Below are 25992 nucleotides of genomic sequence, written 5' to 3'. Positions count from 1 at the left end.
CGAAAAACCCGAAGAAAGCGAATGATTTATCGATTTGATCAATTTTTGGCTTCATTGAGCCCTCTCATTTTTTCTCTCTATCTATTCATGAAATTCTTTGCACGAATTGAATGTGTATTTTGAAATGGCAACATCATCATTGTTGTTTATTTCAAATTCTTTTTCCTTTCAAATTGTTGACAATTTATTATTGATTTGATTTTGATAACAAAAATTCATAACAGAGATCCGAAAAAAAGCTATGGATTTCTAAATGATAACAATGAATTTTTTCCATCGAATGAATAGCACTACAGAATAAATTTTTTCCAGTTTTTTTATCAAAAATCTTAATATAATGTCAAAATAATGATGAACATATTGAAACAATGTGAAATCATTCAATTTACTATTTCTGAAAACAAATTCAACGTATTGATTTGTCGAATCGAATTTATTCGGTTGAAATTCGAAACTCATGATTTTTACAAGATTGTTGACAAGAGTAAAAAAAATGATTATTTGAAATAATGATATTTAAAAAAGTATGAAATTTTTTCCAGATTCTCGTTTGTTTTTTGGATCAATATTTTTTGATGATTATTATATGTTGTGTATAAATCAAATGTAAGAAATGAAGAAAATGTAATTTGAGATCTTGAATCATTCTGAAATGATGGCCAACTGTCATACTTACTATTATTTGGGCATGGCGAAGGCAATAAAAAAATAGTTGAATTTTCGATTCTGGCGCGGGCGCCATAATCGAAAAAAACTTGACAGCCATATCATATCATATAAACCCACTGAACATGTTTTTTTCTCATTTAGTATGTAGATTCGTGCGTCGATAGAAAATTCTGCACTGTATAGAAGCAACAACAAAAAAAATAGAGATAGGCACAATATCGTGGATCTAAAACAGGAACTTAAAACAACCGATATATTCGACCAGTCCTGATCAAGAACACAGGACCAAAATATTATTTGCTTGGTGGCGCAAAGAAAAAATAACTTGAAAATTTTTTATGGTTTTATTAATAACATCAGTTTCTGTGCATTTATGTTTGTGTTTGTGATGAGAATCAAAGATTATATTTCTGATATGATAATATTAATTTCATTGCATTATCTTTAACAAATTATTTCGTTATATTATTTTTATGCATTGTTAATATGTTTGAACGTTTGAAAAGCTTCTTTTTTCGATTTTAATCTGCTTTGATTTAATAATGCTAATCATTAATTTATGGAGAATTGCTCTGGTTGAAATCGTATATTATTATTATTAGTTTGTGAAAGAAATGTGTTACATATTAAAGTTTTTAATTGGCCGTTATAATTTCATCGAATGATTTCCTCAATTTATGGCCATTTTTATTGAATAAATTTTGCAAATCATGATAAATACAATAATAAAATTTTTTGTGACGATCAACAGTATTGATGATGAATGTGAAAAACAAATTCCATTTTGGAAACATTGTTTTCATATTTTTGATGATATTAATATCATCTTCATTGAGCAATTGTTATGATAATACAATGATAATCAAAATGAAACAAACAACATTAAAATTGAATGATTATCAATCAAAACGATTACTTCGATCGATCAATAATAATGATGAACTGTCTCGACAACCAAAAAAAACTAATCAAATGGCTGAATATCCGGGTGATATTATGCTTGGTGCTGTATTCCCTATCCATCAACATGATACAACAAATTATTCATGTGGAGTTTTGCAGGTATGATTTTATAAGGGAATGAATATCATCAATATCTAAAGCTTTCTTTCATATTCGACGTATAGTCAGAAGGTATTCAACAATTAGAAGCGATGATTTTCGTTCTTGATCGAATCAATAATGATCCTAATGTAAGTTTATAATGAAAAAAACAATTTAATTGAATAATAATGAGATTGGAAAAATTGTGGGTTTTTTGGTTGTATGTTTTCCTGCAACGAAATTACATTATCATATGGCAAACAAAAAAAACAAAATCGACATTGAAATATGATAAGCAGATTTTTTTATATCAGAGAAAAAACATGGCATCCGAATCTGCCGCCTTACCAAAAAAAAAAAAACTGGAAAGTTTAACAATGTAAAATAGTTTATGAGAATAAGTGTTTGAAATTGGTTAGATAAATTTTGTCGATTCCAGAACTTCTATGCAACTAATTGTTGTTGTTGTTGTTTTGATCGTAGCACAATTTTTTTTTGTTGAAATTTTCTAGTGAAACATAAAAAACATTCTCATTCATTTAACCAACACACACGGGGATTGAAATTAATGATGATGACGAATTTTTTCCCCTATCGACATAACAACAATTTTCAAGGTTTTCTCACCCTTGGAATACACATAAAAATAAGACCAACTTTAATTACTTTTAAAAGTAGTCAAAAATTATATTTTAAAAAATCAAAATGAATTAAATTGGCCGAAATAAACATTGGTTGTGTTTGCTCAAATTTAAATGCTATTTCATTTTAAAATTTGTACCAAAAAAAAAAAAAGAAAAAACTTTTTGATTCTCTATATACCCGAGCTTTATGACAATCACCATTTTTGCGAAAAAAAGAAAGAATTTATGCTTGAATTTTTTTTAAATTCTCATTTCAAATTTTTAATGCTGTTAAATCGACCAAGTCAATAATTTAAAAATAATACCGTATAAGATTTTGATTTTAAAACTTTTAGCCGCAATCATTTTTTCTATGTTCTATCTTTTTTATAAAAAACAATTTTGAAAAAATTCCTAAGCCAATTCTATTTGATTTTGCTATTTTTTTTCGATTTCAAATTCCAATATAACAAAAAATTGCAAAACATTTTCAGTACAGAACCGACAAACTGTAACTAACAAACAAACAATTCGCAACAAACAATTAAAAACTATGGTTGAAGAATATAGAATCGACTTTGAAAGTATACTTGTCCCGATACAATGATAAATTGATATTGTTGATCAATTTTCGAATTTCGAGAACCGATTGCTTATGAAATAGTTAAAATCTAAAATCGATCGACTTATCTTGGTCATCAATCATACAATAAAATAACATTTAACTTATGAGAGATGATCTTGACTTATTTGTTTTTGATTTTGGAAAATTTTTCGGATTAAGAATCCTGTACGATTTCGGATCATACATTACACCGAAAAAAAAGAAGAAGAAAAAATGCTCAAAACAAACAACATTCAATTAAAGATTTTTATCATTATTTGCCAAATTTAAATTGTTTTGATGTTTTTTTTTTGCTTTCATTCAATCTATATTCGAAACAAATATACAAACAAAATATGATACTATATTCTTCGTCGAATGCCTGTTTCAATTTTTAAGTTTGTTTTTTTTAAACAAAAATTTAAAATTTACCAGATACCAAATTTAGCTGCTAATGATTGCACATATATTTTCCATTTGAATGTATTTTTAGATTTTTTTTTGTGATGTTACTGTTATTTGAAAGAAAGAAAAATCGTCTAAATAATTCGTTATGAATCGTGATTTTAATAGAAACAATGAAACATTATTTCCGCCAAGAATTTTTTTGTTAAAAAAGATATGTTTTCGAATGTGAATTTTGAAATAAAATTTCCTTCGGGGTATTTTTTTCTGTTAGGTCAAAGAATGCAAGTACGTGTGAACATTTGTCAAGCATGAATATTCCTCTATTTTTGAGACTAATGATAATTTAATGTTTTTATTCAACTGACATTGAAATTCAATGATTGTCAGTTTATCATTTTGGAATTGAAATTATTTGGCTGGATTATGGTATATATTTTTTAGTTTGAATAAAATTGTCGTTTTTTTTTCTTTCGAATGTTAACATTGCAATTTTCATTTAAATATTTTCTTTTTTTGTTTAAAATATCTGGGAAAAAATCAAAATAAAAAATCGAATAGGAAATCCTGAATAAATCTCTGTGAAAATATTCAGTGATGATTTAAATGAAAAACGAATGTTCTTTTTTTTCAATCGTCATACATTTGCGTTTCAACGTGGGATTCATTTTCCGAATTAGTTTTGCAACCAGTTTTCCATTTTTTTGCAATATATGATTTTTTTTTGTTATTGTACCTGACACACATAAATTGAAATTTGTGATTTAATCCAAAATGTAAATATATGTTGAAATATTTACACATACAAACATGATAAAGAATGAAAGAATAATGATAGAATTATACACTATAAATGAGAAAAAAATTGTTTATTACTTTTATATTCAATAATTTTATTCATTGTCTATTTTCATCGTCATCGTCATCATTATTATCATTATCATCATCATCAACATTATAGATATTGCCTGGTATACGCTTGGGAGCGTTGGCTGTGGATTCATGTGATTCACCTCATCATGCCTTGGAACAGACAATTGATTTTATCAAGGTTAGTCATGTTTTTTTTCAATTTCGTTTATTATTCTGTATGTGGTTTTATGTTTGTTTTTGGTGTTTTCTAACACTTTCATTACAAATATTTTAATAATAATAATGATGAAAATTTTTAAATTCAGTCATTTTTTAATAATGAATTCGGTAACGATGATGATGATGATGATGAACAGAATTTCATCATTTCAATTGATCGCTAATTTCAATAGCAATTATGTCATTACAAATCCAATATTTGATATATGATGTGTAAATTATTTTCTGACAGTACCTCATTTTGTTTTTTATTTTTTCTGTTGTATACAAATATTTGCTTCGTGTACACAAACATTGTGCCATCATCATTATTTCGGAATAAACATATAACAGAGTTTTGTCGCTCGTTCAAATAGACGTCTTATTCGACCAGAATTTCATTGTCAAGATCATTCGGCTGCTTTGTACAAAAATGGTGAGCTAGATCGTATAGTTGGTATTATTGGTGGACAATCAAGTGAAATATCATTACAATTGGCAAATCTATTGAGACTTTTTCATATACCACAAGTATCATACATGTCGACTAGTTCAACATTATCGGATGAACGACTTTATCAATATTTTTTTCGCACAGTACCATCAGATACGAATCAAGTAGATGCCATCATCGATATACTAAGGCAAGTTATTCATATTCTTTCATTCTTTATCTCAAACTTGAATATTCATGAGTTTATTAGTTGATCAATAATGATAAATTTACACAAAAGGGGCCAATGACATTGTATTCATCATTAAAAATATAGAACAATTGGATATTGATTCTGATGAAAAAAATTCAGCTCAATTATAATTGAGATTCCACTTGTCAAATCATTGACAAAAAAAACAAAAAACATATAAGTGCAATACATTAGCAAAATGAATGGAAATAAATAATAGAAATTCTTGACTTTTTTTTGTATAATACTATATATGACATCAACCTGATTGATTTTAATTCAAATTAGATTCGACAAGCAATGACAAATCTATTTTATTTTGGGCAAAAAAGAGGCAACCATTATAGATTCTAGGCTAGTGATCGATTGCCAATGTTGAGCTTCAATTTTTACGAAAGAATAAAGTCAAAAAAAAAACTTTTTTATCTTGATTATTGAATGATGGGATCAATTTTTTCTGATGTCAAATAATAATAACAATATTGATGTTGTTGAAAATATTGCTGTTAAAATATTAGCAAGGATTATTTTTTCTTGCGAAAGGAAAAAGTTTTCGGGCCATATTATTCGGACAATATGGAAACATTTTTTTCCGTAGCATATACTGAATTAAATGGAATAGTAAATGTATGTCAAAAATTTTTTCAATTAAAAGTGTTTTTTTTTCTCGTTCATATTAAAGTTTATCAATGTTCGATTTTAATAACGAATGACATACCAGATACAAAAATAGTAATAAATTTTTTGATTATATAGAAAAAAATGAATTAACTTTTTTTTGTGAATTCATTTCTGGTGTTTATCTGATGTTTATATGACAAAGAATTATTATTATTATTATTATATTGACACAATTATCAATTTACTGACTCAATCGGTCATAGATTAAAAAGAGAGAAAGAGATAAGATGGGAAAGAGAAGAAGCATGAAAAAAAATCAATAAACATTTACGAAGTTATAATCATAAAATTAACAGTAACCATTGATTAGGTTAGAATTTTCTTTAATTTTCAACATTAATAATAAGAACAGGAATTTTATTTGGAACAGTAACCATGTATAATATATTGTTATCATCATTGCATACGTCATGATGGCATATATACATCAAACAAATAATCATTATCATTTGTATTTTTTTTTCTTCTAAACCAAACAAATTGGAGAATTTTATAGAATAAATCGTTATCAGTATGACTATAGATAAATCTATTACAATTTATTTATTTATTTTTTGATGTTGGCACAATATGTGAAACATTGTCATCGTGAATGCAATGATATATGTGTGTTTCCGGCGACAAGTTGATTTTGTTGATTCCGATTTGTATCGATTTTATTATATGGATCAATGCATTATCGATTGCGAATTTGAAAACATTGAGATCAATTCTCTTGTGGACAAAAAAAAGAGATTGTTGCTATTTTTTTTCATTAATCGATTTTTTTTATATTTTTTGGTTTAGTATATCAATCGAATGATTATTCCTTTGTGGTTTTTTTCGAAATCAAACCTTGATTTATTCATAGTCAAACATTTGACAACAACAATAGTTTGGTTGACTTAATGCTAAATAAAAACATTCCCTTTTTATCATTAAAAAATGATTTAGATTCCAATCATTACAGTCAGCTATATTAAGACAATAGGATTTTTGTTTTCTACCAAAACATTGTGTGGAATATCAATTGTATGGCTTTGTTATCTGTTGTTATATGAAGGAATTCAAGTCATAAGAATTGTTGGAATTTAAAATAAGAGGATCCCAAGTATAATTCTTTTCAAGACATGATTAAAAATTACAATTACCAGAATAAGAGATAAGTTCACATTTTAATGGAATTTTTTTAAAGATGAAAATTAAAACGATTCATGCATGAAAATGAATATTATTTTTTTCATTAAAAAAGTAAATACGGTCATGTATTTTATATACGAAACCTTGCGATGTTTTCTTCTCTTTTCTTTTCAAATATACTTTACTTATTAAGTACTGATGAAATCGACATAATATATTTTTATCTTTTTTTGTACAATCAATAGACATTTATTTATAAAATTATTATCATCAACAAAATGTAATTAATATTTTCTTTTGTAAACTATTGAAATCTTAACATAACATTTTATCAAAAGTTCAACAAGATGATGCAATCCAATCAATAATTTATTATTAGGATTTTTTTCTCTTCTTACAATACATTAGATAATGATTAATAAATAACTAATAATATTTACATAATATTTGTAAATGATGATTATTCTAAAAATTGAATATTCATAATTAAAAATTCATAATTGGAAATGAAAAGAATCAGTACACTTGATACATATATCATAACGGACAAGAAGTGTGTATGAACAAGCTTTTTTCACTACTGTATTTTTATTTGATTTCTCTTACTCACTCTTTCCCCATCTGTTCCCCTCTAAACAAAAACAAAAAAAAACAATAATGTTCATTGAATATTTATGCAAATAGAAGTTTCGTATGAAAAAGTATGGTACTTTATCTTTTATTACAGTTAAGATTTTGAGTATCAAGTTTAATGATGATGAAAGATTGTTGTATTGTTATTAATCGAAAAATTATGTCTTTTCATCTTCATAAGCATAAGAATTTTTTTTAGTTGTTATTGTTTGTTTGTCCAAAGCATTAACGTTATTAACGAAAAGCTTCTTAGATTTAGATATGGCATCAATTTCATTAGAATTGGAACAACAACAACAACAATTGGTAAAATAAAATTCATAGGAACCATGAGAGGAAAAAAATGTCTCAAATATCAGATCGTAGGTTTTCTTTTCTTCATAGAACATTCTACTAAACTATGGAAAATATTCATACATTAGGCAAACAAACAAAAGAAAAAAATGTCTATTTTCTCATGATTTATGAGTTTTTATTTTTACACAATCGATTCATATAAATTTGAAGTTTTTAATAAAATCTTTGTATACGGAAACTAAACATCTATTTGTGCACATGTGAGTGGGTTTTTGCCTAAATCATCGATTTAACGAAGGTAATGACAGATTTTTTTTGCAATTGAAAATTCCATAACAGATGCTAGATGCTAATTTGAATATTTTTTTAAACAGATTTTTTTTGAAATGACAACAAAATTGTGGAACATTTTCTATAATTTATACATACATCCAGTCTGACGATTACATAACTTTAATATTGAAAATTCATGGAATAAAATTCTGATTATTATTTATTTTTTTCTATAGAAAATTCAATTGGACATACGTTTCGGTTGTTTATTCGGATACGGAATATGGCAATAATGGCTATGATCTATTGACAACAGCAGCTGCACGATATAATATATGTTTATCATCACCACAGGCAATCAATGTTGAACGTTTTCGACAAATTGATTATGATAATTTGATAACAACATTGATGCATAAAATAAATGCCAGAGGTATGTTGTAATTTGAATTGAAGTCAGTTTTTTCAAGTTGCAATTGAAAGTCTTGGAATTTTTGTTGTTATTGTTGTTTTTGTCGTTGATAAAATACAGAAAGAAAAAGAAAATTCTTCAAAATAAAATTTTTCTCTATCTTATCATTATTTTCTCAAAAAAGTTTTGATGTTTCTCAAATATCTGAATTGATGATTAAATCTAAGTAAAAAAAACATGATATTACCGACACAATATTTGACAGAATTTGGGAGGGAAACTAATAGAATTTCCAATTTGAATTTTAAAGTATATAAGAATTGTTCTGTTTAACCATAAAGTACACAGTATCATCTTGCACATCATTACGATTCATCAGAAGAATAAAAGAGAAAAAAGTCTCCAAATCAAGCCCATAAATAAAAAAACAAAATTCAATTTACCTCACATTAAAACAAATCTCTATCTTTATTTATTTTCTAAATCTACAAGATTTCCATTTGATTTAACAAAAAAAAACTATATTAAAACTTCAATTTCAGAAAATAATTTGAAAAAGAATGAAAATCGCGCCCAACATCATTAGCGCCAAATATTCTATATGATTCGTATCAAATTATCCAAATATTTTCCTTATGTGATTTATTTGAAAATCAGAAACTTTTTCAATCGACAATACATAGTAGCCTGAAAAATGCAAAAAAAAACAAACTTACAGTCTTACATCAGATCAAAAGAAAAAACAAACACAAGAAGAGAATTTGTATTATTTTTTATCTAAACAAAAAGTTTGAGCCCACAAATAATTCTATAGTCGATATACAAGTAATAATTTATTCAGTAGCGAAAAAAACATCAACAATTTCCGCCTAAATATTGAATGATTGATACGATCATCGATTAATTTTCGTTGGGCGATGTTTGGAAACATTAGTATCAACTAATTTTATTGAATTTGTTATGATGAGAAATGTATATCATGATCATTGTTATATGTATGAATTCACATTATTCGAAATTATTGCCGTCATGATATAATGATTGATTGATGAGAATTATTCATTTTCATAAGTTTCACAGTTGAGCAACATAAATTTTTATTTTTGATAAGAAAATCGCTTTCCTGTGATCATTTCAAAAATTTTCAACTTTTTTCTTTATCAGTTGTTATTGTTTACACCGATCCACATGTAGCCCGAAAGATTATGAAAGCAGCAAAGCGACGTTTGAACAAAAATGGTGGCCGTTTAGATCGTTTTATTTGGATTGCATCCGATGCTTGGTGTTGCCGTGATTTTGTTGTGCATGGTCTTGAACCGGTGGTCGAAGGAACAATATCAGTTACACCATTACATTATCCACTTGGCGGTTTTGCCGATTATTTTCGCTCATTACGTCCGGATTTTCCAGCTGAACGTAATCGTTTAAATCCCTGGTTTCGTGAATTCTGGGAACGTCATTTTAGATGTAAACTAATGATTGATGAATCATTAGATAATATGAATATTGATAGTGGTACGACAACCTTGTCAACGGATTCAGAATCGGAATCAAAAGAATCTCCCGATATGGCCTACTGTAATCAATCGTTGAAATTAGATGTAACTGAACATCAACATTATCAACACCTTCAACAATCACCATCATTGCATTTTGTTCGTGATGCATTCTATTCATTTGCAATGACATTGAATCATATTCATCAAAATGTTTGCAATGGTACTGCTGGATTATGTGATGAAATGAAAGAGTTAATTATCAGTGGTGAATATATGATTGAACAACTGAAAAAAGTACAGTTTCGAGGTGAGATTTTATCGATAAATCATTAACCATTGTCAAACGATGATGAAAACTTTTCCCATATGATATATTAGATGAAGGAGGACGACTATTTCGTTTCCAAAATAATGGGGATGCACCACCTCGTTATACAATTGTTAATTTTCAACGGCTTTCTAATGGTTCATATCAATGGCGTCCAGTCGGTAACTATATAAGTAAGTAAAATTGTTTATGAATATTCACAAATTAATTTGAATAATTTTTTATTTCATAACTAAATATATAGTTAACGAGAATGACAATAAAGTAAGACTGAAATTAGAGATGAAATTATTGCAATTCAAGCATGATATGCATCGATTTCCAAAATCATTCTGTTCCGAACCATGTACAAAGGGTCAGGCAAAACTTCAACTTGAAGGTGATACATGCTGTTGGCTATGTACAAATTGTTCGCAATATCAATACCTATTGGATGAATTTCATTGCGAAGAATGTCCATTGGGAACGATACCGGATGTTAATAAAACAAAATGTCATTTGGTACCGACTATTTATCTGAGCTGGACCGAATGGTGGACCATATCAGCAATTATATTTGCTATTACTGGCATGCTAGCAACAATAAGCACGTGGATTGTCTTTTTCTGTTATGCCGAAACGCCAATCATAAAAGCCAGTGGCCGTGAATTAAGTAATCTACATTTGTCGGGTATTTTTCTTTCGTTTGCTGCTACATTTGTGATATTGGCAAAACCAACACCATTAACATGTGGATTGACAAGATTTTTTCTCGGATTTTGTTATACCATATGTTATGCGGCCATAGTTACCAAAACGAATCGCATTAGCCGAATATTCACACATCGTAGTTGTCAAAAACCCAAATTCACTTCACCGCAATCGCAATTGGTTATCACCTTTTTGCTAATATCAGTCCAGATACTAATCAATATATTCTGGTTTTTTCATACACCACCAGATATAAAATTAGTATATTCTAATCGTGAAATTGCATGGCTCATCTGTAGTAGATCTGATCATCTTAGCTATCTGATTAGTCTGATTTATCCATTCATATTGATTGGTTTTTGTACTGTTTATGCATTCAAAACGAGAAAATGTCCCGAAGGTTTTAACGAAGCACGATATATAACATTCACCAATTATACAACCTGTGTCGTCTGGTTTGCATTTTTGCCATTATATGTGATGCTTTCGACAACTACACCATTACGGGCTATCACTTTATCATCATTGTTGAGTGTGTCAGGTGCCGTACAATTATGCTGCCTATTTGTGCCTAAGGTAAATAATAGAAAACAAATTCAATCTTTATATATCTTTATTTTATTTATAAAAAAACGTTCGTAGATGTATATCGCATTGCTAAAACCGGAGAAAAATACACGTGAAACTGTCATGTGCGGCGGACATCGATCTTTGGTTTTTAATATGCCAGTAGCTCATCATCGTCATCATCATCACCATCATCATCATAATCATAATCATAATCATCATCATCGAAGTAACAGTCATGAAATGCCCAAACAACGATATCATTCTTCACGGCCAAGTACAGCTAGTACCGATGGTCAAATAATTACAGCAATGATTAATGAAACAATTGATCATGATAAAAACAATAACAATATCGATATCAACACCAATGTTGCGAATGGTAATTCGATCAAAAATTCAACAAATACTTCAAAAATGATGATGATGGCATCTAATGATGAAACATCAACAATCATGACAATCAACAATATTGATTGTAATGGCAGTGCAAATTTTAATGATAAACAAGTCATAATGATTGAACCATATTCAATATCATCAGATATTGATACAACAACAACAGCATTGACTGCAATATCAATGAAATCTATGAATATAACAATTCCAAAAAATAATGATAATCATTCGCTTAGATTAAATGATTCCCGATTGAAAAGAGGTAGTATCGCATCGATGCCAGATAAATTATCAATTTCTGAAGAAAAAAATGATTGTGAAGCTGGAAATAATGAAAATTCAATTATTTACGAAAATCAAATATCAATTCCCAATGAAAAACATTTCACTCAACGTTCACAATCAGCTTGTGCAGCAATCATTACGAATGGTAAAGCTAAAAATGAATTCCATAGTTCATTATCATCATCACTATCATCTACAACATCATCCACTTCAAATTCATCATCAAATCAATCAAATTCATCATCAATGTCGTTGATAGTTTCGCCATCATCAATTCAATCTCCATTGAATAATGATTTAATTACGATAAAAAAACATAATACAAAAGCTGTATTGAAACATGCACATAAATGTTGGCCATCAATTCATTTGGATGATAATTTATCATCACCAACATCTACAATAAATGATTCAACAAATAATTCACATACTCAAACAACAATAGTTGATGATACAATGATGAACAATGATTGAATGACATAAAATATCAACATCATAGTAATTGATCGACACACTTAAGCACGTTTTTCATCAGTTTTTTCTAGATCATTCCAATTTACCTGCATATGGAAAAGTATTCTTAGATTTGATTGTTTTATTACTGTTTCTGTTGTTCATCATCAATCTACAACCAATATTAATGATGATGACGATGATGATGCTGAAAAACCAATTGAATTTTCTTTTTTGGTTTGTTTGTTTTCTAAGTTATTTATTTTTTTATATAACCAACAATATTCATTGTTTGGATATCGTTTTCGGATACAGTTACTTTTTTTCTATGAAAAAAAAATTTTATTAAAAACAATAATAATAAAAAAAATTCCGTTTCGTTTCGGGTGAATCAAGAAATTGTTTTCTATTTAAAAAATACTGTATTTTTTCCATACATACATAAATGTATTTTATTTTATTTATTTCCACAGTAAACAAAACAAACAGAACAAACAAATGAAGAAGAAAAAAAATGTAAAGAAAAAACAATTTTCCATAAAAAATAAAAATAATAAAAAAATTTCAAAGAAAAAAAGTTTCAACAATTTCTTTGCAAATTTAAACAGAACAACAACAACAGAAAAAATGAATGATTGAAAAAAAAACAGGAAAAGAAAACAATGAACCAGGAAATGATTGAATGATGAGGATGATGATGATGATGATGACAATGACGATTTTGATGAAGATGAGGATTTATATTGATGGATCATTGATGTATATGATTATGATGGTAATGAGCATCGATGAAAAATAATGAGACGTTTTTTATTGGGAAATGGAAATTCGATAGGGGGTGAAAATTTGAATAATTGAAAAAAATAAGGGACTATTTTATTTGACGAAAAAGGAAAAAGGGATAATAATTTATAGAGGACAATGATGAATTGGCATAATTCAGATAGATAGATTTATAGGAGAAGAAGAAGATTCCTTAGCAAAGAAACCTATTACATTTGGCAAGGAATAAGAATTGAAAAAATGAAACAAAACAAATTTTTTGACACAAATTATTTTGTAAAAAAAAAGAAAGAAAACATTAACTATTTTAAAGCACTAGAAAATTTTTCAATTTTGATCGGATTGGAAAAATTTTTGATGGATACCACAGTGTGTTTGAGATTTTGGATTCAGAAGGGAAAAAATAAGAAGGAAATGTGTTGGGAATTCGAGTAGGGATATTTTGTTATAAAGAATTTATGATTTAGATAGAAATTTAAGGTCACCGAAATAATTTTTTTAAAGCTGTAATGGGAAAGGAATAGGAAAAGGATGAGCAAAAAACTTCTTCATCTTTAGTCCAGCCACTGAAATGGGAAGACAGCATAAAAAAAGAAAAGGGAATTGGAAAAAGCAGATGAAAGGGAAAAGGAAAGGATTTTCGATTGAGAGAGAGTGAAGGAAAAAAAACGGCAAAGACATTGCAATTGATAATATGAACATTTGCGTAATTATTAGGACTCAAATAAACCAGCTATTTGATAGTGAAAAAAGAATATGATGTTGATGAGGATGATGATGATAAATGATGATGATGAGGACAAGAAACGCTGACAATAATGATTAGGATGATGGCGAAATGGACAATGATGATGAGCATGGCCAAAAAAAATGGTAATGATGATGATGATGACAATGATAATGAGCATGAAAGAAAATCGAGAGAGAGAGAGAGGTGTTCATTCATAAGTGAGCTTGAATTATTATCGATTCATTCGGTTTGAAACAATACAAAAAAGACATTCTTCTGAATTTTCAGGATTTAGCGAAATTGGATCATTTTAATTTTAGTATCCACCTCCACCTCCACCTCCACAATCACTACCACTCATGCTCATTTTAGGCATTTTGTTCATCATATCGCCCATCATATCTTTTATACCATCCATCATTCCACCAAATTTATCCATACCACCCATACCCATGTCAGGCATATCTAATGTTAGTTGAATTTTCTGCAATTGATTAAAAAAAAGTTAAAAAGTATAGTGAAAAATAAAAATAAATTATTATTCATTAGAATCAAAATCAATAATTTGCAAATAAATGATTACCTTGCCACCACATCCGCCTCCACCACCTCCGCCATAACCGCCACCACAATCATCTCCACCACCGTAACCTCCACCACCTCCATAGCTATCACCACCTTCATCTTTCATTCTGTTTGATTTGTTTTGTTTATTTTGTTTTTTTTTGTTGTTGAAATGATTGAAGAATATGAAGGATGTGAAATTTTTTTGGATTGATAAGAATAAATGCAAAGAACATATTGGATAAAAGGGTTTTTGGGAAAGATGTGATTAAATGGACACGGTTTGGATTGAACGAGAAAATAATAATAATAATTAAAATTATAATTATATTACCAATTAATTATGTTATGTTTGTTCAGACATGATTAAATGAGTTTGTTTTGATTTTTTTAATCATTTCAATCAATGATTGACAGGATAGTATTTTTTTATAGAAATGAAATTTTGAAGTAAGGTAGCAAGCGAAGAAGAAAAAGAAGCAACGGTAAGATGGAAAGAAGAGGAAGAGAAGAAGGGAGAGGATGAGAGAAAATCAATAACATGATCGCGATGAAATTGATCATTGATTTGTTGATGTTTTTTGGTTTTGATGAATAAGAAAGTGAAAGAGAGGAATAGAAAAACAAATGAGACAAAATAAATGAGGAAAGGTAATATATGGAATATGATGAGGTTTTGGTTGATGAATAATAAAACATTAATAATGATTAACTAAATAAAATTTAACGATTTTAAATGATCTGATTATTGTGGATAAGTGGTACCAATTTTTTCGTTGGTTTTAATAACCTCCTCCTCCGCCTCCCATGCCATAATCGCCACCACCACCATAACAACAACCACCACTTTCTTTCATTCTGATCATATTAATTGATAATTCGATTTTTGTTTTGTTTAGGATTTATTCATTCGAAATGAAGAATAGTAGAGTGATAGATGGTCAAAAGGTCAAGTTGGAAGAAGTAAGATTTCGAGGAGGATTTTTTTGGTGAATAACAAGGACAAGAACAAGAAGCAGAAGAACAGGAGGATAATTATTTGGTTTGGTTGGGTAAATATTGTTTGTTTGTTTTTTTTGCGGACACATTCAATAAAGCACATAACCATTTAAAAGTATGCACACAAATGTATGAAAAAATGCACGAATACACACAGATGCAATCGTTATGTGGGAATAAAGTAACCGGGAAAAAACATAAGAAATAAAAAACAATAACAATTAATAAATAAACCATCAACCAGGTAGGAAAAAAAATAAACAAACAAAATGACCAGGATAAATAGGAAAGATAAGGGATTCATTGTAATCGATCGTAAAGTAAATTTAAAGGAAACGAAATAAAATTGACAGAAAAAAAAACTTACGGAATAGGTATGGGAACTGGAATGATCATTTTCTTTTTGCCCTGTAAAATTGAGAATTCAAATTTTAAAAAAGTTTTTTTATAAAGAAATTCAAATAAAACACAATACATACCATCATCATCATCATCATTGGTAACATTTCTTTGATTTTCTTCATAATTTTCTTCTTTTTACCAGCCTGAACGGATGTGATATTATCGGAAATCAATACAATTTCCAATACAATGATGGCAAGCAAAAATAATCCCGATGCCATACGGTTACGATACGTTGATGAAGCCATATTTATTTGATTTTTTGAATTGGGTTTTTAGAATTTTTTCAAATAATTTAAATGAAATGAAAATTGATGAACACACAGAAATACAGCTCACTGAAAAAAATAACCACTAATACACTAGTGATGACACGAATTTGATAATGGAATGGAAACGAATGGTGCCCGAATCATCGTGATGGTCAAGTTTTTATATCCCGCGAATGATGATGATTTCATTATCTCTCGGTATTGTCATGAAGAACTTTCTTGTTTGAATTTCTTTTTTTCTCTCTCTCTTCCTTTCACTCTTTCAATATTTCTCACTTTCGAATTCAGGCAATAACATTTTTTTAACATTCGGTTATTTAAATTTTTCATTTTCATTTGTTGTCGTGATGATCGTCACATCACGCTATCATCATCATCATCATCATGTGAATCCTCAATATCATCAACGACAAGAAGAAGAAAGAAATAGGATTTACCCGACTCTCTTTCCCGATTTTTTCCCGAGTCAAAAGAACTTTTTTTTCGTATTGTGTGTTATTCGTGGCTCTCAATTTATCTCTTTTGCAATAACTGAAAAATCTTTATCGTTTTTTTTTGCTTTGTTTTGTTTTGTAAATGATTCGGGTCGAATAGGTTTGGAAAATAATAATCGAAACGTTTGTTTTTGCATGAATTTTTTTTCTTCGTTTTAATTTTTTAACATGTTGATTCAAATCAGTATTTAGAAAAAAAAAGGATGACACTTAAGCCTGAACGCGTGTGTGGCCCGAAAATATTTTACGGAAAAAAATTTCGGGCCAGAAAAACAATTGATCAACAACAAACAAACAAACGGAATGTGAAAAAAATGATAACTATTTTTTTTAATGTGAAATTTGACCTCGCAAAATATTTGATCAGATAAAATTTGCCTTCTTACGATAAATGAACATTTTGTTTTCAGTTTCAAATTCCAGGTCAAACCAGGCAGTGAAATGAAGATGAAATGAAGGATGTTTGCTTAATCGTTTTTCATTTTTTTTCGAGTTGTCGTTGTTGTTGTGGATAATTTGAAGAATTATCATCATTGTTTTCATAATTATAATTGTCTAGTTTTAATTAGTATAATCTGCTATTTCCTTATGATAAACATTGGCTATCGAAATTGCAATTTTTTATATATAATTCTTTTGAATTCTTAATTATTTTCCAATTAAATCTGAAAGAAATCATCAGGCCGCAAATACTCATTGTAATACTTTTAAAGTATAAATTGGGTAACGAAATGCTCGTTTTTTTGAATGTCTGTCTTTCTTCTATGAAAATTGAGGGGAGTAAGGAAGTTCATTGAGATTTTTCTTCGAGTAAAATAATGTTCACCAAAGAAATCAGAGTAAAGATTTTCATTTTTTCATTTATATTGTTGATTAATGTTGATGATGATGATGATGATGATGAATAAATGAGCAGCAATGGACAGTTTTTCTTTGCTGAAAAAAACTTAAATTTAAATTTCACAAACAAGCTCGTTGTCGGTCGGTTTTTTTGTTCATTTTCTGTGAAAAAAAGCAACAACCAATCTTCGTTTGGGGATTAATATAGCGGTATATTATTATTATGTACATTTGAGAAAATGATAAAAATAAAATTCAAGACAATATAAAATATCCTTATGAGCTTCACATGTAATGTTTCATCATCTTAATTTGGATTTGTTTTTTTTCCACCGTTCAATGATATCTGTGTTATAAAGGAAGAAAATGAAACAACAACAAAAAGAAAACAATTTTCCGTATTGGATTCATATCCGAATGAATGAATGAATGAATTTATGATGAAATAGTAATTTTCTACCCGCCAAAACAAAATTATCATTATCATTATTATTATAATAGAATAACATAACGGATAACTGTATACACAATATGAATGTGTCATTTACTTTTATAGCTTGAAAACTACACTAACCAACTGTTGTTGACTTGTTCGTTCATCATCATCATCATCATTAGGATCATTATAATTTGATTGATGTTAACAGAAATTTAATTAATGGTAAAGAACAACGATTCTCCGAAAAAATTAGTTGTTTGTAAATTCAATTGTTATGAATTTATAATTTTTTTCATAACCATTAATGTTTATGAATAAAACATGTTTTTTTTTGTATAAAAACCATCTTCATGAATGAATAATAAAAATAACAATGTTTTTTGAAAGAAAAATCAAAGCCAAAACCAATGGTCAAGACATGATAAATCAATTCAAATGTTAATGAATTATTTTGGATTGCAATGAAAAAAAGGCTACATCTTTATTTGGTAAAATAGATAATTTTCAAGTGAATTCATTCAATCATCATCATAATTCACATCACATTTCATTAGTAATTACAAAGGATTTCTTATTGTTCCATTACTGGGATCTAACTGCGTCTGTAAAAGAAGGAAGTAAAAGTTTATCATTCCGAATTTTGTTGAAATTCATTCCGATTAAATCATAATATGAAATACTGTTATATTAATTATTAATTAGATTCATATATGGTCAATAAGTTAGAAAAAATTATAAACAATACTTACGAATCAAATGAATAAAATTTCAATTATCATTCGATTCATATTTGGGATCATACATTGTACAACGACATTGGTCATAATAAAATTGGTTACAAAAAAAATCAAAAAAAAACCAAATCAATCGATATCGATAATTTGTTGAAGAGAATTCTCCATTCAATGAATATTGTTTAGCAATAATTATTGTTCATGGAATAAGATTGTACACACTCATTTAACCATGGACATTGTGGTCCCACGCATTGATAAAATTCTAATTAAAAAAAGCCTATTTCACATTAGATGTTATTAAATTGAAATCATAAATCATGATCATAATCAAAGATTATGAATTTTCTGTTTACATAAAATCTACAAAAGAGAAATGACCACAAAATTAGACGGAAATTAATGTCTGTAAACAAAACAAAAAACATTGTTGTTCATGAAGATTCATTATAATGAAACTTTTTCTTTTTTGTTTCAAAAAAAGTTTGGTTGTTTTGCTCATCTCATTTTTTTGGCTTTAATAATCAAACAAAAATCAACCTCATTATAATAATCATTAATATTGTTTTGTTTTGTTGTTTTTTTTCATAGGAAAATTAAACAAAACAAATGAATGAATGAATGGAACAAAAACAAATTTGTTGACAACAACCAAAAATGATGGATATGAAGTAATTCTGCTTTTATCATTCATTCATATGGATTGAATAATGATTGAACACATCAACTATATGAATGTGAAAACAAAATAAATGAATGAAGACAAAATATAAAAATGGAAAAAAATTCAAAGTTTTTTTAGTTTTTTTTTGTTGAATGAATGAAAATAATATGGAACAAACAAAGAAAAAATGTCCGAAAAAATTTGTTTGTTTGCTCATTTTTTTCTAAAAATAATTTTGGTTAACCAATCCCTTGATATGATATATGTCCAATACTAATGATGTATTTAACAAAAAAAAAGAACTTTTCAGAACTTTTCTTTTCGATTCAATGTAATTCATTCATTCATTTTGAATTTGAAAAGCGGGTAGGAAAAAAATACTTTTAATAAAAACTGTGATGACAATTGATGTTGGTAAAATTTACAAACAAACATTATTACAATCAGTCTAAACAAGTTATTAATCTATATTTGGGTTAATTTTTTTTACCAGAAAAAAAATTCTTCAGAGATGAAGAAAAATTAAAATTTTTATTTTTTTCATAAATATTTTATCCCTGTCTTATATCAAATAGTTAAAGTATCCAAAAATACCCGACATTCGATCATCACATCATTTACAAGAGAAAAAAGAAAATCTTTCCATCGTAAACAATGAAAAATGAAGAAGAAAAATTGAAAACAAAACAAAACAACAACAAAAATCTCAAATGATATTCTCCAGTCATATTTCCCATACACACACACCACATTGGGAAAAAATCTTTTCATGTATGTGTATTGTATTTGTGGTTCAATAGATCAATATCAGAAAATTTTCAAATCGTTTTTTTCGTTTATCATCAACTTTCGACAGAGACATAAATTTCCCAACAATTCGTAATGGAATTCTACTTCCGTTTTAGATCCGGTTAAATTATTATTTGTTTGAAATGAGAAAATGATTTTATGCAAAAAAAAATAGTGAAAATAAAATGAAATAATCTTCGTGGTATGAAAATGTCCGAAACAATAAATGAAATGAAAGATTTACATTGGTAGATATTGGACAATTTTTTTCGTTGTTGTTGTTTTTTTTTCATTTCATTTCAATCATCATAACGATGATGAATAAATTTCTTTGATTTTTACATTCATTCATTGATCTATCGTTTATTTTTTTCGCATACAGGTGTGAATCAATTTTTTTCCAAAAATTCATAGTCAAATTTTAAATTTAAAGAAAATTCACAAGAAAAATGATAACCGACGATGAAAATGATTAGGAAAAACAAGTGAATTTTTTTTCTTGTTCCGTTTTCCATTTTATTTTGTTGTTGTTGTAAAATTTATTGATAAATACCATAGACATTGCTTTTTTATACATTTTATTGATTCGGTTCAACATTTTAACAGCTAACGAAAACGAAAATTAACCAAACAAGACAATTTTAAAATCATCATAATCATCATCAATGAATATGGATGGAAATTTGGTCGAAACATCATCAAATATTAGCTTGTGCTCAATTTTATTTTCATTCTATTATTTGAAAATCTGGCTCTCTCTCTCTACATTTTAAGCCACTATATTCCTCTGACCAAATGATTCAATGATGGTATGTTGATTTATTTGATCGATACAGAAGAAACAAACTACCTGTATTTCTCTTTCGACAAATAATCACACCCAGATTGTTTAATTTTTTTACTGTCATCAAAAAAAAAAAACAAAACAATAACCTAGTCTGGTATTTGTTATATGTGATGATGATCAACAACCGAAGAAAAAAAATCCAAAATTGGTTGTTGAATTTATTTTATTTTTTTTAAGTTTCTAAAAAAACTTTCGATTGTATAATTTATAATCGAAAATCATTGTTATTTCTACAATGTGTATGTTGTTCCTGATGATGATCATCATCATCATTCAACCATACATCAATACATTCACCTGAATAGTGGATATTGGGTGATGATGGTATTTTCTTCTTCTTTTATATCCTCATCCTTATTAAGGATCGATTAGTTTGAACTGTCAATTATAAATTGGTAACGCCATCATCATGAATAATCGAAATATCAAAAATAACATTGATTTTTGTTTGAAAAAAAAGAACCGGAAAGCAGAATTGTAATCACAAATATTCAATATTTAATATTATTCAATCGTTTGTATAATTTTTCAATTGATGAATTGAAATTAGAATTGATTCGAATCAAAATTTTTTATTTGTTTGAATTGATCGATAATGATTACTGGTTAGGTAGTAACAAACTATATATTTGTGATCATCATGCATTTCAATCAATCGATCTATTATTAACGATTCGATAAGCTTAAATAAATTCAATTGAAGATTATTATTTTATTTTTCTTCCAATGATGTTGATGATGATAATTTGAAAATTTTTATTTCAATAGAAAATCCTAATCGATAAAGACATCTTTGCCATCATAATCATAGAATTGAAATTGAAATTCAAAATAAATTGATTTTTTTCATATCATAAAAATCAATTGAAAACTCTTTGATTTCATGATTTATCAAACAGGAAAAAATTGTTCATATTGATTGGGTTTGTTCAGGTTTAGTAAAAAAATCATGAATATCTTCAATCATCAGATATATATGAATTTTTCATAAATATCTGGCTATTTTGTGTTGTTGATCATCATCATCAGATGAAGAGATAAAAATTTCAATCTTTTTCTTTTTGTTTTGTTTAACGGTTACGGAAGTCAATCTAATCGATTGCTTCTAATCAACAACGATGCAAAAAAAAATGCTTGATTACAATTATGAACAGGATGAACCTTCAAACAAAAACAAAACAATAATAATAAATGATTTCATTCAATGACCAATTTTGACATTTCATTTTTTTTAATACATCAAATTTTAAAGTTTAAAACGTATTGTTTGCCTACACACAATGGTAATGATAACAATTCTTTTCCTATATCATAACTGTTTTGATTTGTTTTCAAACAAAAAAAAAAAAATAAAACGATACGATTAAATAAAGTGATCGTGCCAATTGATCTCTATTGTGAAAATGGATATTAAATATAATAGAATGTAGAAAATAAGCTATCTGGATCATCATCGGACATTATTCCAAATGATCGAAAAAATTGATTTCATTTTTTTTCTTTAGAAAGTTTGAGTCCGACATACAATTGTATACAAAAAAACGAATGATGCTAGCATCAGACACTGAAATAAATAAAAGTTTTTCAATTTTGATAGATATTTGAACTTCTTTTTTTCCGAATTAAATCCATTGTTTACTACAATCATCATCATCATCACCATCATTGTCAAGTGGAAGAAAATGGTCATCATTTATTCTCTAACTATTATTGCCATTAAATTATTTGGGATTTTTTTTCTTATCAACTATAACAAACAAAGCACACATGAGGAACACACACCAACCAACACCCAAAAGATACGATATTGGTCATTGGATTTTCATTCATTTTCAATTATTTACAACAGTGTAAAATAGCACAGATCAAACAGTATTTTCTTCGGAAAAAAATTTTTTTAGCTTAGAAATTGGGAAAATAAAATAAGGGAAAATAAAATAAGGGAAAAAATAGTTTTCTTTTTCGCTGAAATAATCAGCTTCCGCCTTTCCGAAAACAACCTCGAAACAACGAGAAAGCAGAGGAAAAAATATATATAAAATTATATCATGGCAATTGTAATCATAATCATCATCAACATCATCATGACGGCAATTTTTCTCAAATCATCATCTTTGTTGATGACTGGTCAACACAGTGTTCGTGGTCGTGGCCATCATCATCATCATCATCATTTTCATTGTTTTTCTTTTTAATCAATGTAAAATGGTGAGAAGATGATAATGATGATGATGAAAAACGATTCAGAGAATATTTGAAATGAATGAATTTTGATTTGAATTGATGATTATACAAGGAGTAGTGTGAAAAAAATGATAATCAAAGTTCATCATTTCGATAATGATTATGATTACAAAATAATCAATCGATTTTGATTGTTCCGATCGGAAAAATGAAAAAAAACAACATCACTTACACACGCAACTTGAATGAAAAAGATGAATCAACATTGATCGATTCGACCGGAAGATTCACCATCTTTTTTTATTATTATCCGATGATAATAACGAAAACAAAACAACATTAAATTATTGAGTTCAAGTTTGATGATAGCCGATGATGGCCATGAAATGATACTTATTTAATTAACTATTATCATTATCACGAAACAATTTATCTATCATTTTTTCTTGAATCATCTTTTTTTCAATGAATGACAATGAATTTATTCAAAAAGAAAAAGTTATTTCCTGTGTGTGTGTGTGCGTGTGTTTGACCCCAAACAAACAAACAAACATTTCGAATCATCAAATTTTTTTTATTTAATAAGATGATTATTTGAAAAAAAATTTGCCCGAAAAATCAACGATGCTTACAATGGTTTTCAATAAAAGTAATCATATTTTTACAAAAGCCTTTTGAAAAATTTTAAAATTCTATGGATTTTAAAGATGTACAGAAGAAAAAATAATAATAATGATTTCTCTAATAAGATCAAGATCGAAATTATTTTGACCTGTTTGTTGTTGTAATGGCATTTATATTGGCAAAGTCATTGTCAAATTTATTTACTCGTCATTTATTTCCGTTTTTATTTCTTATTGTCCATATGATTTATGTATTTTTTTTTCTTCTTTCGTTCTCGTGATATGTGTATGATTGCAATTATCAGATTTCAATCTTCATCATCATTATTATATGACTGAAATGGAAAAAAATACAAATCCTTTTAGGATCAAATCATAATTATAAAAACAACAACAATAACATATGACCACTGAATAGATGAATAGATTTTGAATAAATCATTGAATCAGGATTCATACATCAATAATGAGTATTAGTATAATACACGGTATATCCGTATATCATCAAATGAATCTGTGAATAAACATAAACATATTGTTTTTTCAAATAACCTGTCTATCAAATCTTTTAAATGTAAATTGAAATTAGTATTATTATTATTGTTTAGAAAAAGTAATGATAATTGTTTTGGATATTTTTTTTCTTCATTCATTCATTCATTATATTGAAGAAAAAGAAACAACAAACAAACGGGAATCATGTAATCAATAAAGGATAATTAATAATGATCGAACTGTCCAAATTATGATTCATAATTCATCTGATCATCGTTATTTGCTTTGTTTTGTATCCGAAAACTATGAATAATAATATTTTGCATACAGACAAATGAATTGGAAAATTTTCAACAGATCAATAATGATGATGATGAATCGTCGAGGAAATTGAGTTTTTTTTTCTTCAGTTTGATCATATGATCGTATGTCGACCAATGGCATTTATCCATATAGCTCGTCATCATCATGTTTTTTTCGGGATTGTTCTCGTAAAAACGGGATTGCCTGCTATGAAGTGGGAATGTGTGAGAAAGTCATATCATTCTTAAGAATGAATGTATCAAAGAAAATTGACCAATTTTTGAATTATTTTTTTTTCGTTCATTCGTTTATCGAGAAGAGAATAGGAAAAAAATGAAAATCATATTTGGCCTAGACTTGAATAACCGTGTATGAATTCGTTTTTCACTGACCATCAACTCAAACTTTTTCATATAAACAATTGGTCAAACAAAATGAAGGCATGAAATATTTGATGAAAAAAAAATGCAAAAGGTGAAGAACAAACGGATAAAGAACGAATGAAAAACAAAAATCTCTTCCGTTATTTTATCATATTTTTGTTGGAATAAAATATAAGTACTGAACAACTGAACAAGCAACTTGTCAAACAAACGGATGATTATGACGGACATGTAGATGGACACGCGATAGATTTTTTTTTCTTATTCACTTTTATTGTTATAATAACAACAATATTTGACTGTCAAATTACGACGGAAATAAATAATAATAAAAAAATTATTCGACAAACAATGAATAATCAAAAAATGATAAGGGTTTTTTTCCTAAATACATTCATTGATCAAATCGATCACTTAGTGCTTAACATCATCTACTATGAAGTTCAATAAAGGTTTTCAATAAAAATAAATTTATTATTATCTCAATTGATTATAATAAAAATTGATAATAATTTATCAGATCTGCTAATTATTAGAAAAAATTTATTGATCAATGACGCCATCTATAATCGATAATAAAAAGTTCAATTTTAATTTTTTTTCAAATATTTTATTAAAATAATTTAACAAAAAAACCTTCAATATATAAAGTTCAAATTTAAGATATTTATTAGATTGAATAAAGAATTAAAAATTTTCAACAAAAAAA

The 25992-nt window shown here is 27.4% G+C and overlaps 2 protein-coding genes across 3 annotated transcripts; one reads left to right on the top strand and one right to left on the bottom strand.

The window, feature by feature from the left end:
- The first annotated feature begins 674 nt into the window (after nucleotides 1-674).
- On the top strand, nucleotides 675-13256 carry LOC113791182 (metabotropic glutamate receptor 2-like). 2 transcript variants are annotated; one of them, XM_027340924.2, is made up of 9 exons: nucleotides 675-1731; nucleotides 1797-1862; nucleotides 4307-4396; nucleotides 4771-5060; nucleotides 8342-8538; nucleotides 9682-10323; nucleotides 10395-10517; nucleotides 10589-11610; nucleotides 11677-13256. In XM_027340924.2, exons 1-9 carry the CDS (start codon nucleotides 1426-1428, stop codon nucleotides 12757-12759), a joined length of 3819 nt encoding a protein of 1272 aa, XP_027196725.2. In that variant the 5' UTR covers nucleotides 675-1425; the 3' UTR covers nucleotides 12760-13256. The 2 variants fall into 2 exon arrangements, with proteins under 2 accessions (XP_027196725.2, XP_027196732.2); XM_027340931.2 differs by lacking the exons at nucleotides 675-1731; nucleotides 1797-1862; nucleotides 4307-4396; nucleotides 4771-5060 and adding an exon at nucleotides 7532-7603.
- Nucleotides 13257-13577: 321 nt separating this feature from the next.
- On the bottom strand, nucleotides 13578-16726 carry LOC113789069 (uncharacterized). Its single transcript, XM_027338560.2, has 4 exons — nucleotides 16294-16726; nucleotides 16182-16222; nucleotides 14835-14943; nucleotides 13578-14735 (listed from the first exon to the last, which is right to left on the bottom strand). The coding sequence occupies exons 1-4, from the start codon at nucleotides 16462-16464 to the stop codon at nucleotides 14568-14570; spliced, it is 489 nt and encodes a 162-aa protein (XP_027194361.1). The 5' UTR covers nucleotides 16465-16726; the 3' UTR covers nucleotides 13578-14567.
- Nucleotides 16727-25992: the final 9266 nt, after the last annotated feature.

Source organism: Dermatophagoides pteronyssinus, unplaced genomic scaffold, assembly GCF_027571235.1.
Source record: "Dermatophagoides pteronyssinus isolate colony J.1.1.1.1 unplaced genomic scaffold, Derpt_VIB-CSIC_2022.12 sq0002, whole genome shotgun sequence".
NCBI lineage: Eukaryota > Metazoa > Arthropoda > Arachnida > Sarcoptiformes > Pyroglyphidae > Dermatophagoides > Dermatophagoides pteronyssinus.
The sequence above is the reverse complement of the archived record's forward strand: the minus strand, read 5'-3'. Positions and strand labels throughout refer to the sequence as shown.

What these genes read in the sequence shown, in the direction of transcription:
- LOC113791182 (XM_027340924.2), top strand. Translation starts at nt 1,426, where the DNA reads ATGATGAATGTGAAAAACAAATTCCATTTTGGAAACATTGTTTTCATA. An exon ending in ATTCATGTGGAGTTTTGCAG is followed by an intron (nt 1,732 to 1,796) that starts GTATGATTTTAT and finishes TTCGACGTATAG; the next exon opens with TCAGAAGGTATTCAACAATT. An exon ending in TCCAGTCGGTAACTATATAA is followed by an intron (nt 10,518 to 10,588) that starts GTAAGTAAAATT and finishes CTAAATATATAG; the next exon opens with TTAACGAGAATGACAATAAA.
- LOC113789069 (XM_027338560.2), bottom strand. Translation starts at nt 16,464, where the DNA reads ATGGCTTCATCAACGTATCGTAACCGTATGGCATCGGGATTATTTTTG. An exon ending in CAATGATGATGATGATGATG is followed by an intron (nt 16,223 to 16,293) that starts GTATGTATTGTG and finishes TCAATTTTACAG; the next exon opens with GGCAAAAAGAAAATGATCAT. An exon ending in GAGGCGGATGTGGTGGCAAG is followed by an intron (nt 14,736 to 14,834) that starts GTAATCATTTAT and finishes AATCAATTGCAG; the next exon opens with AAAATTCAACTAACATTAGA.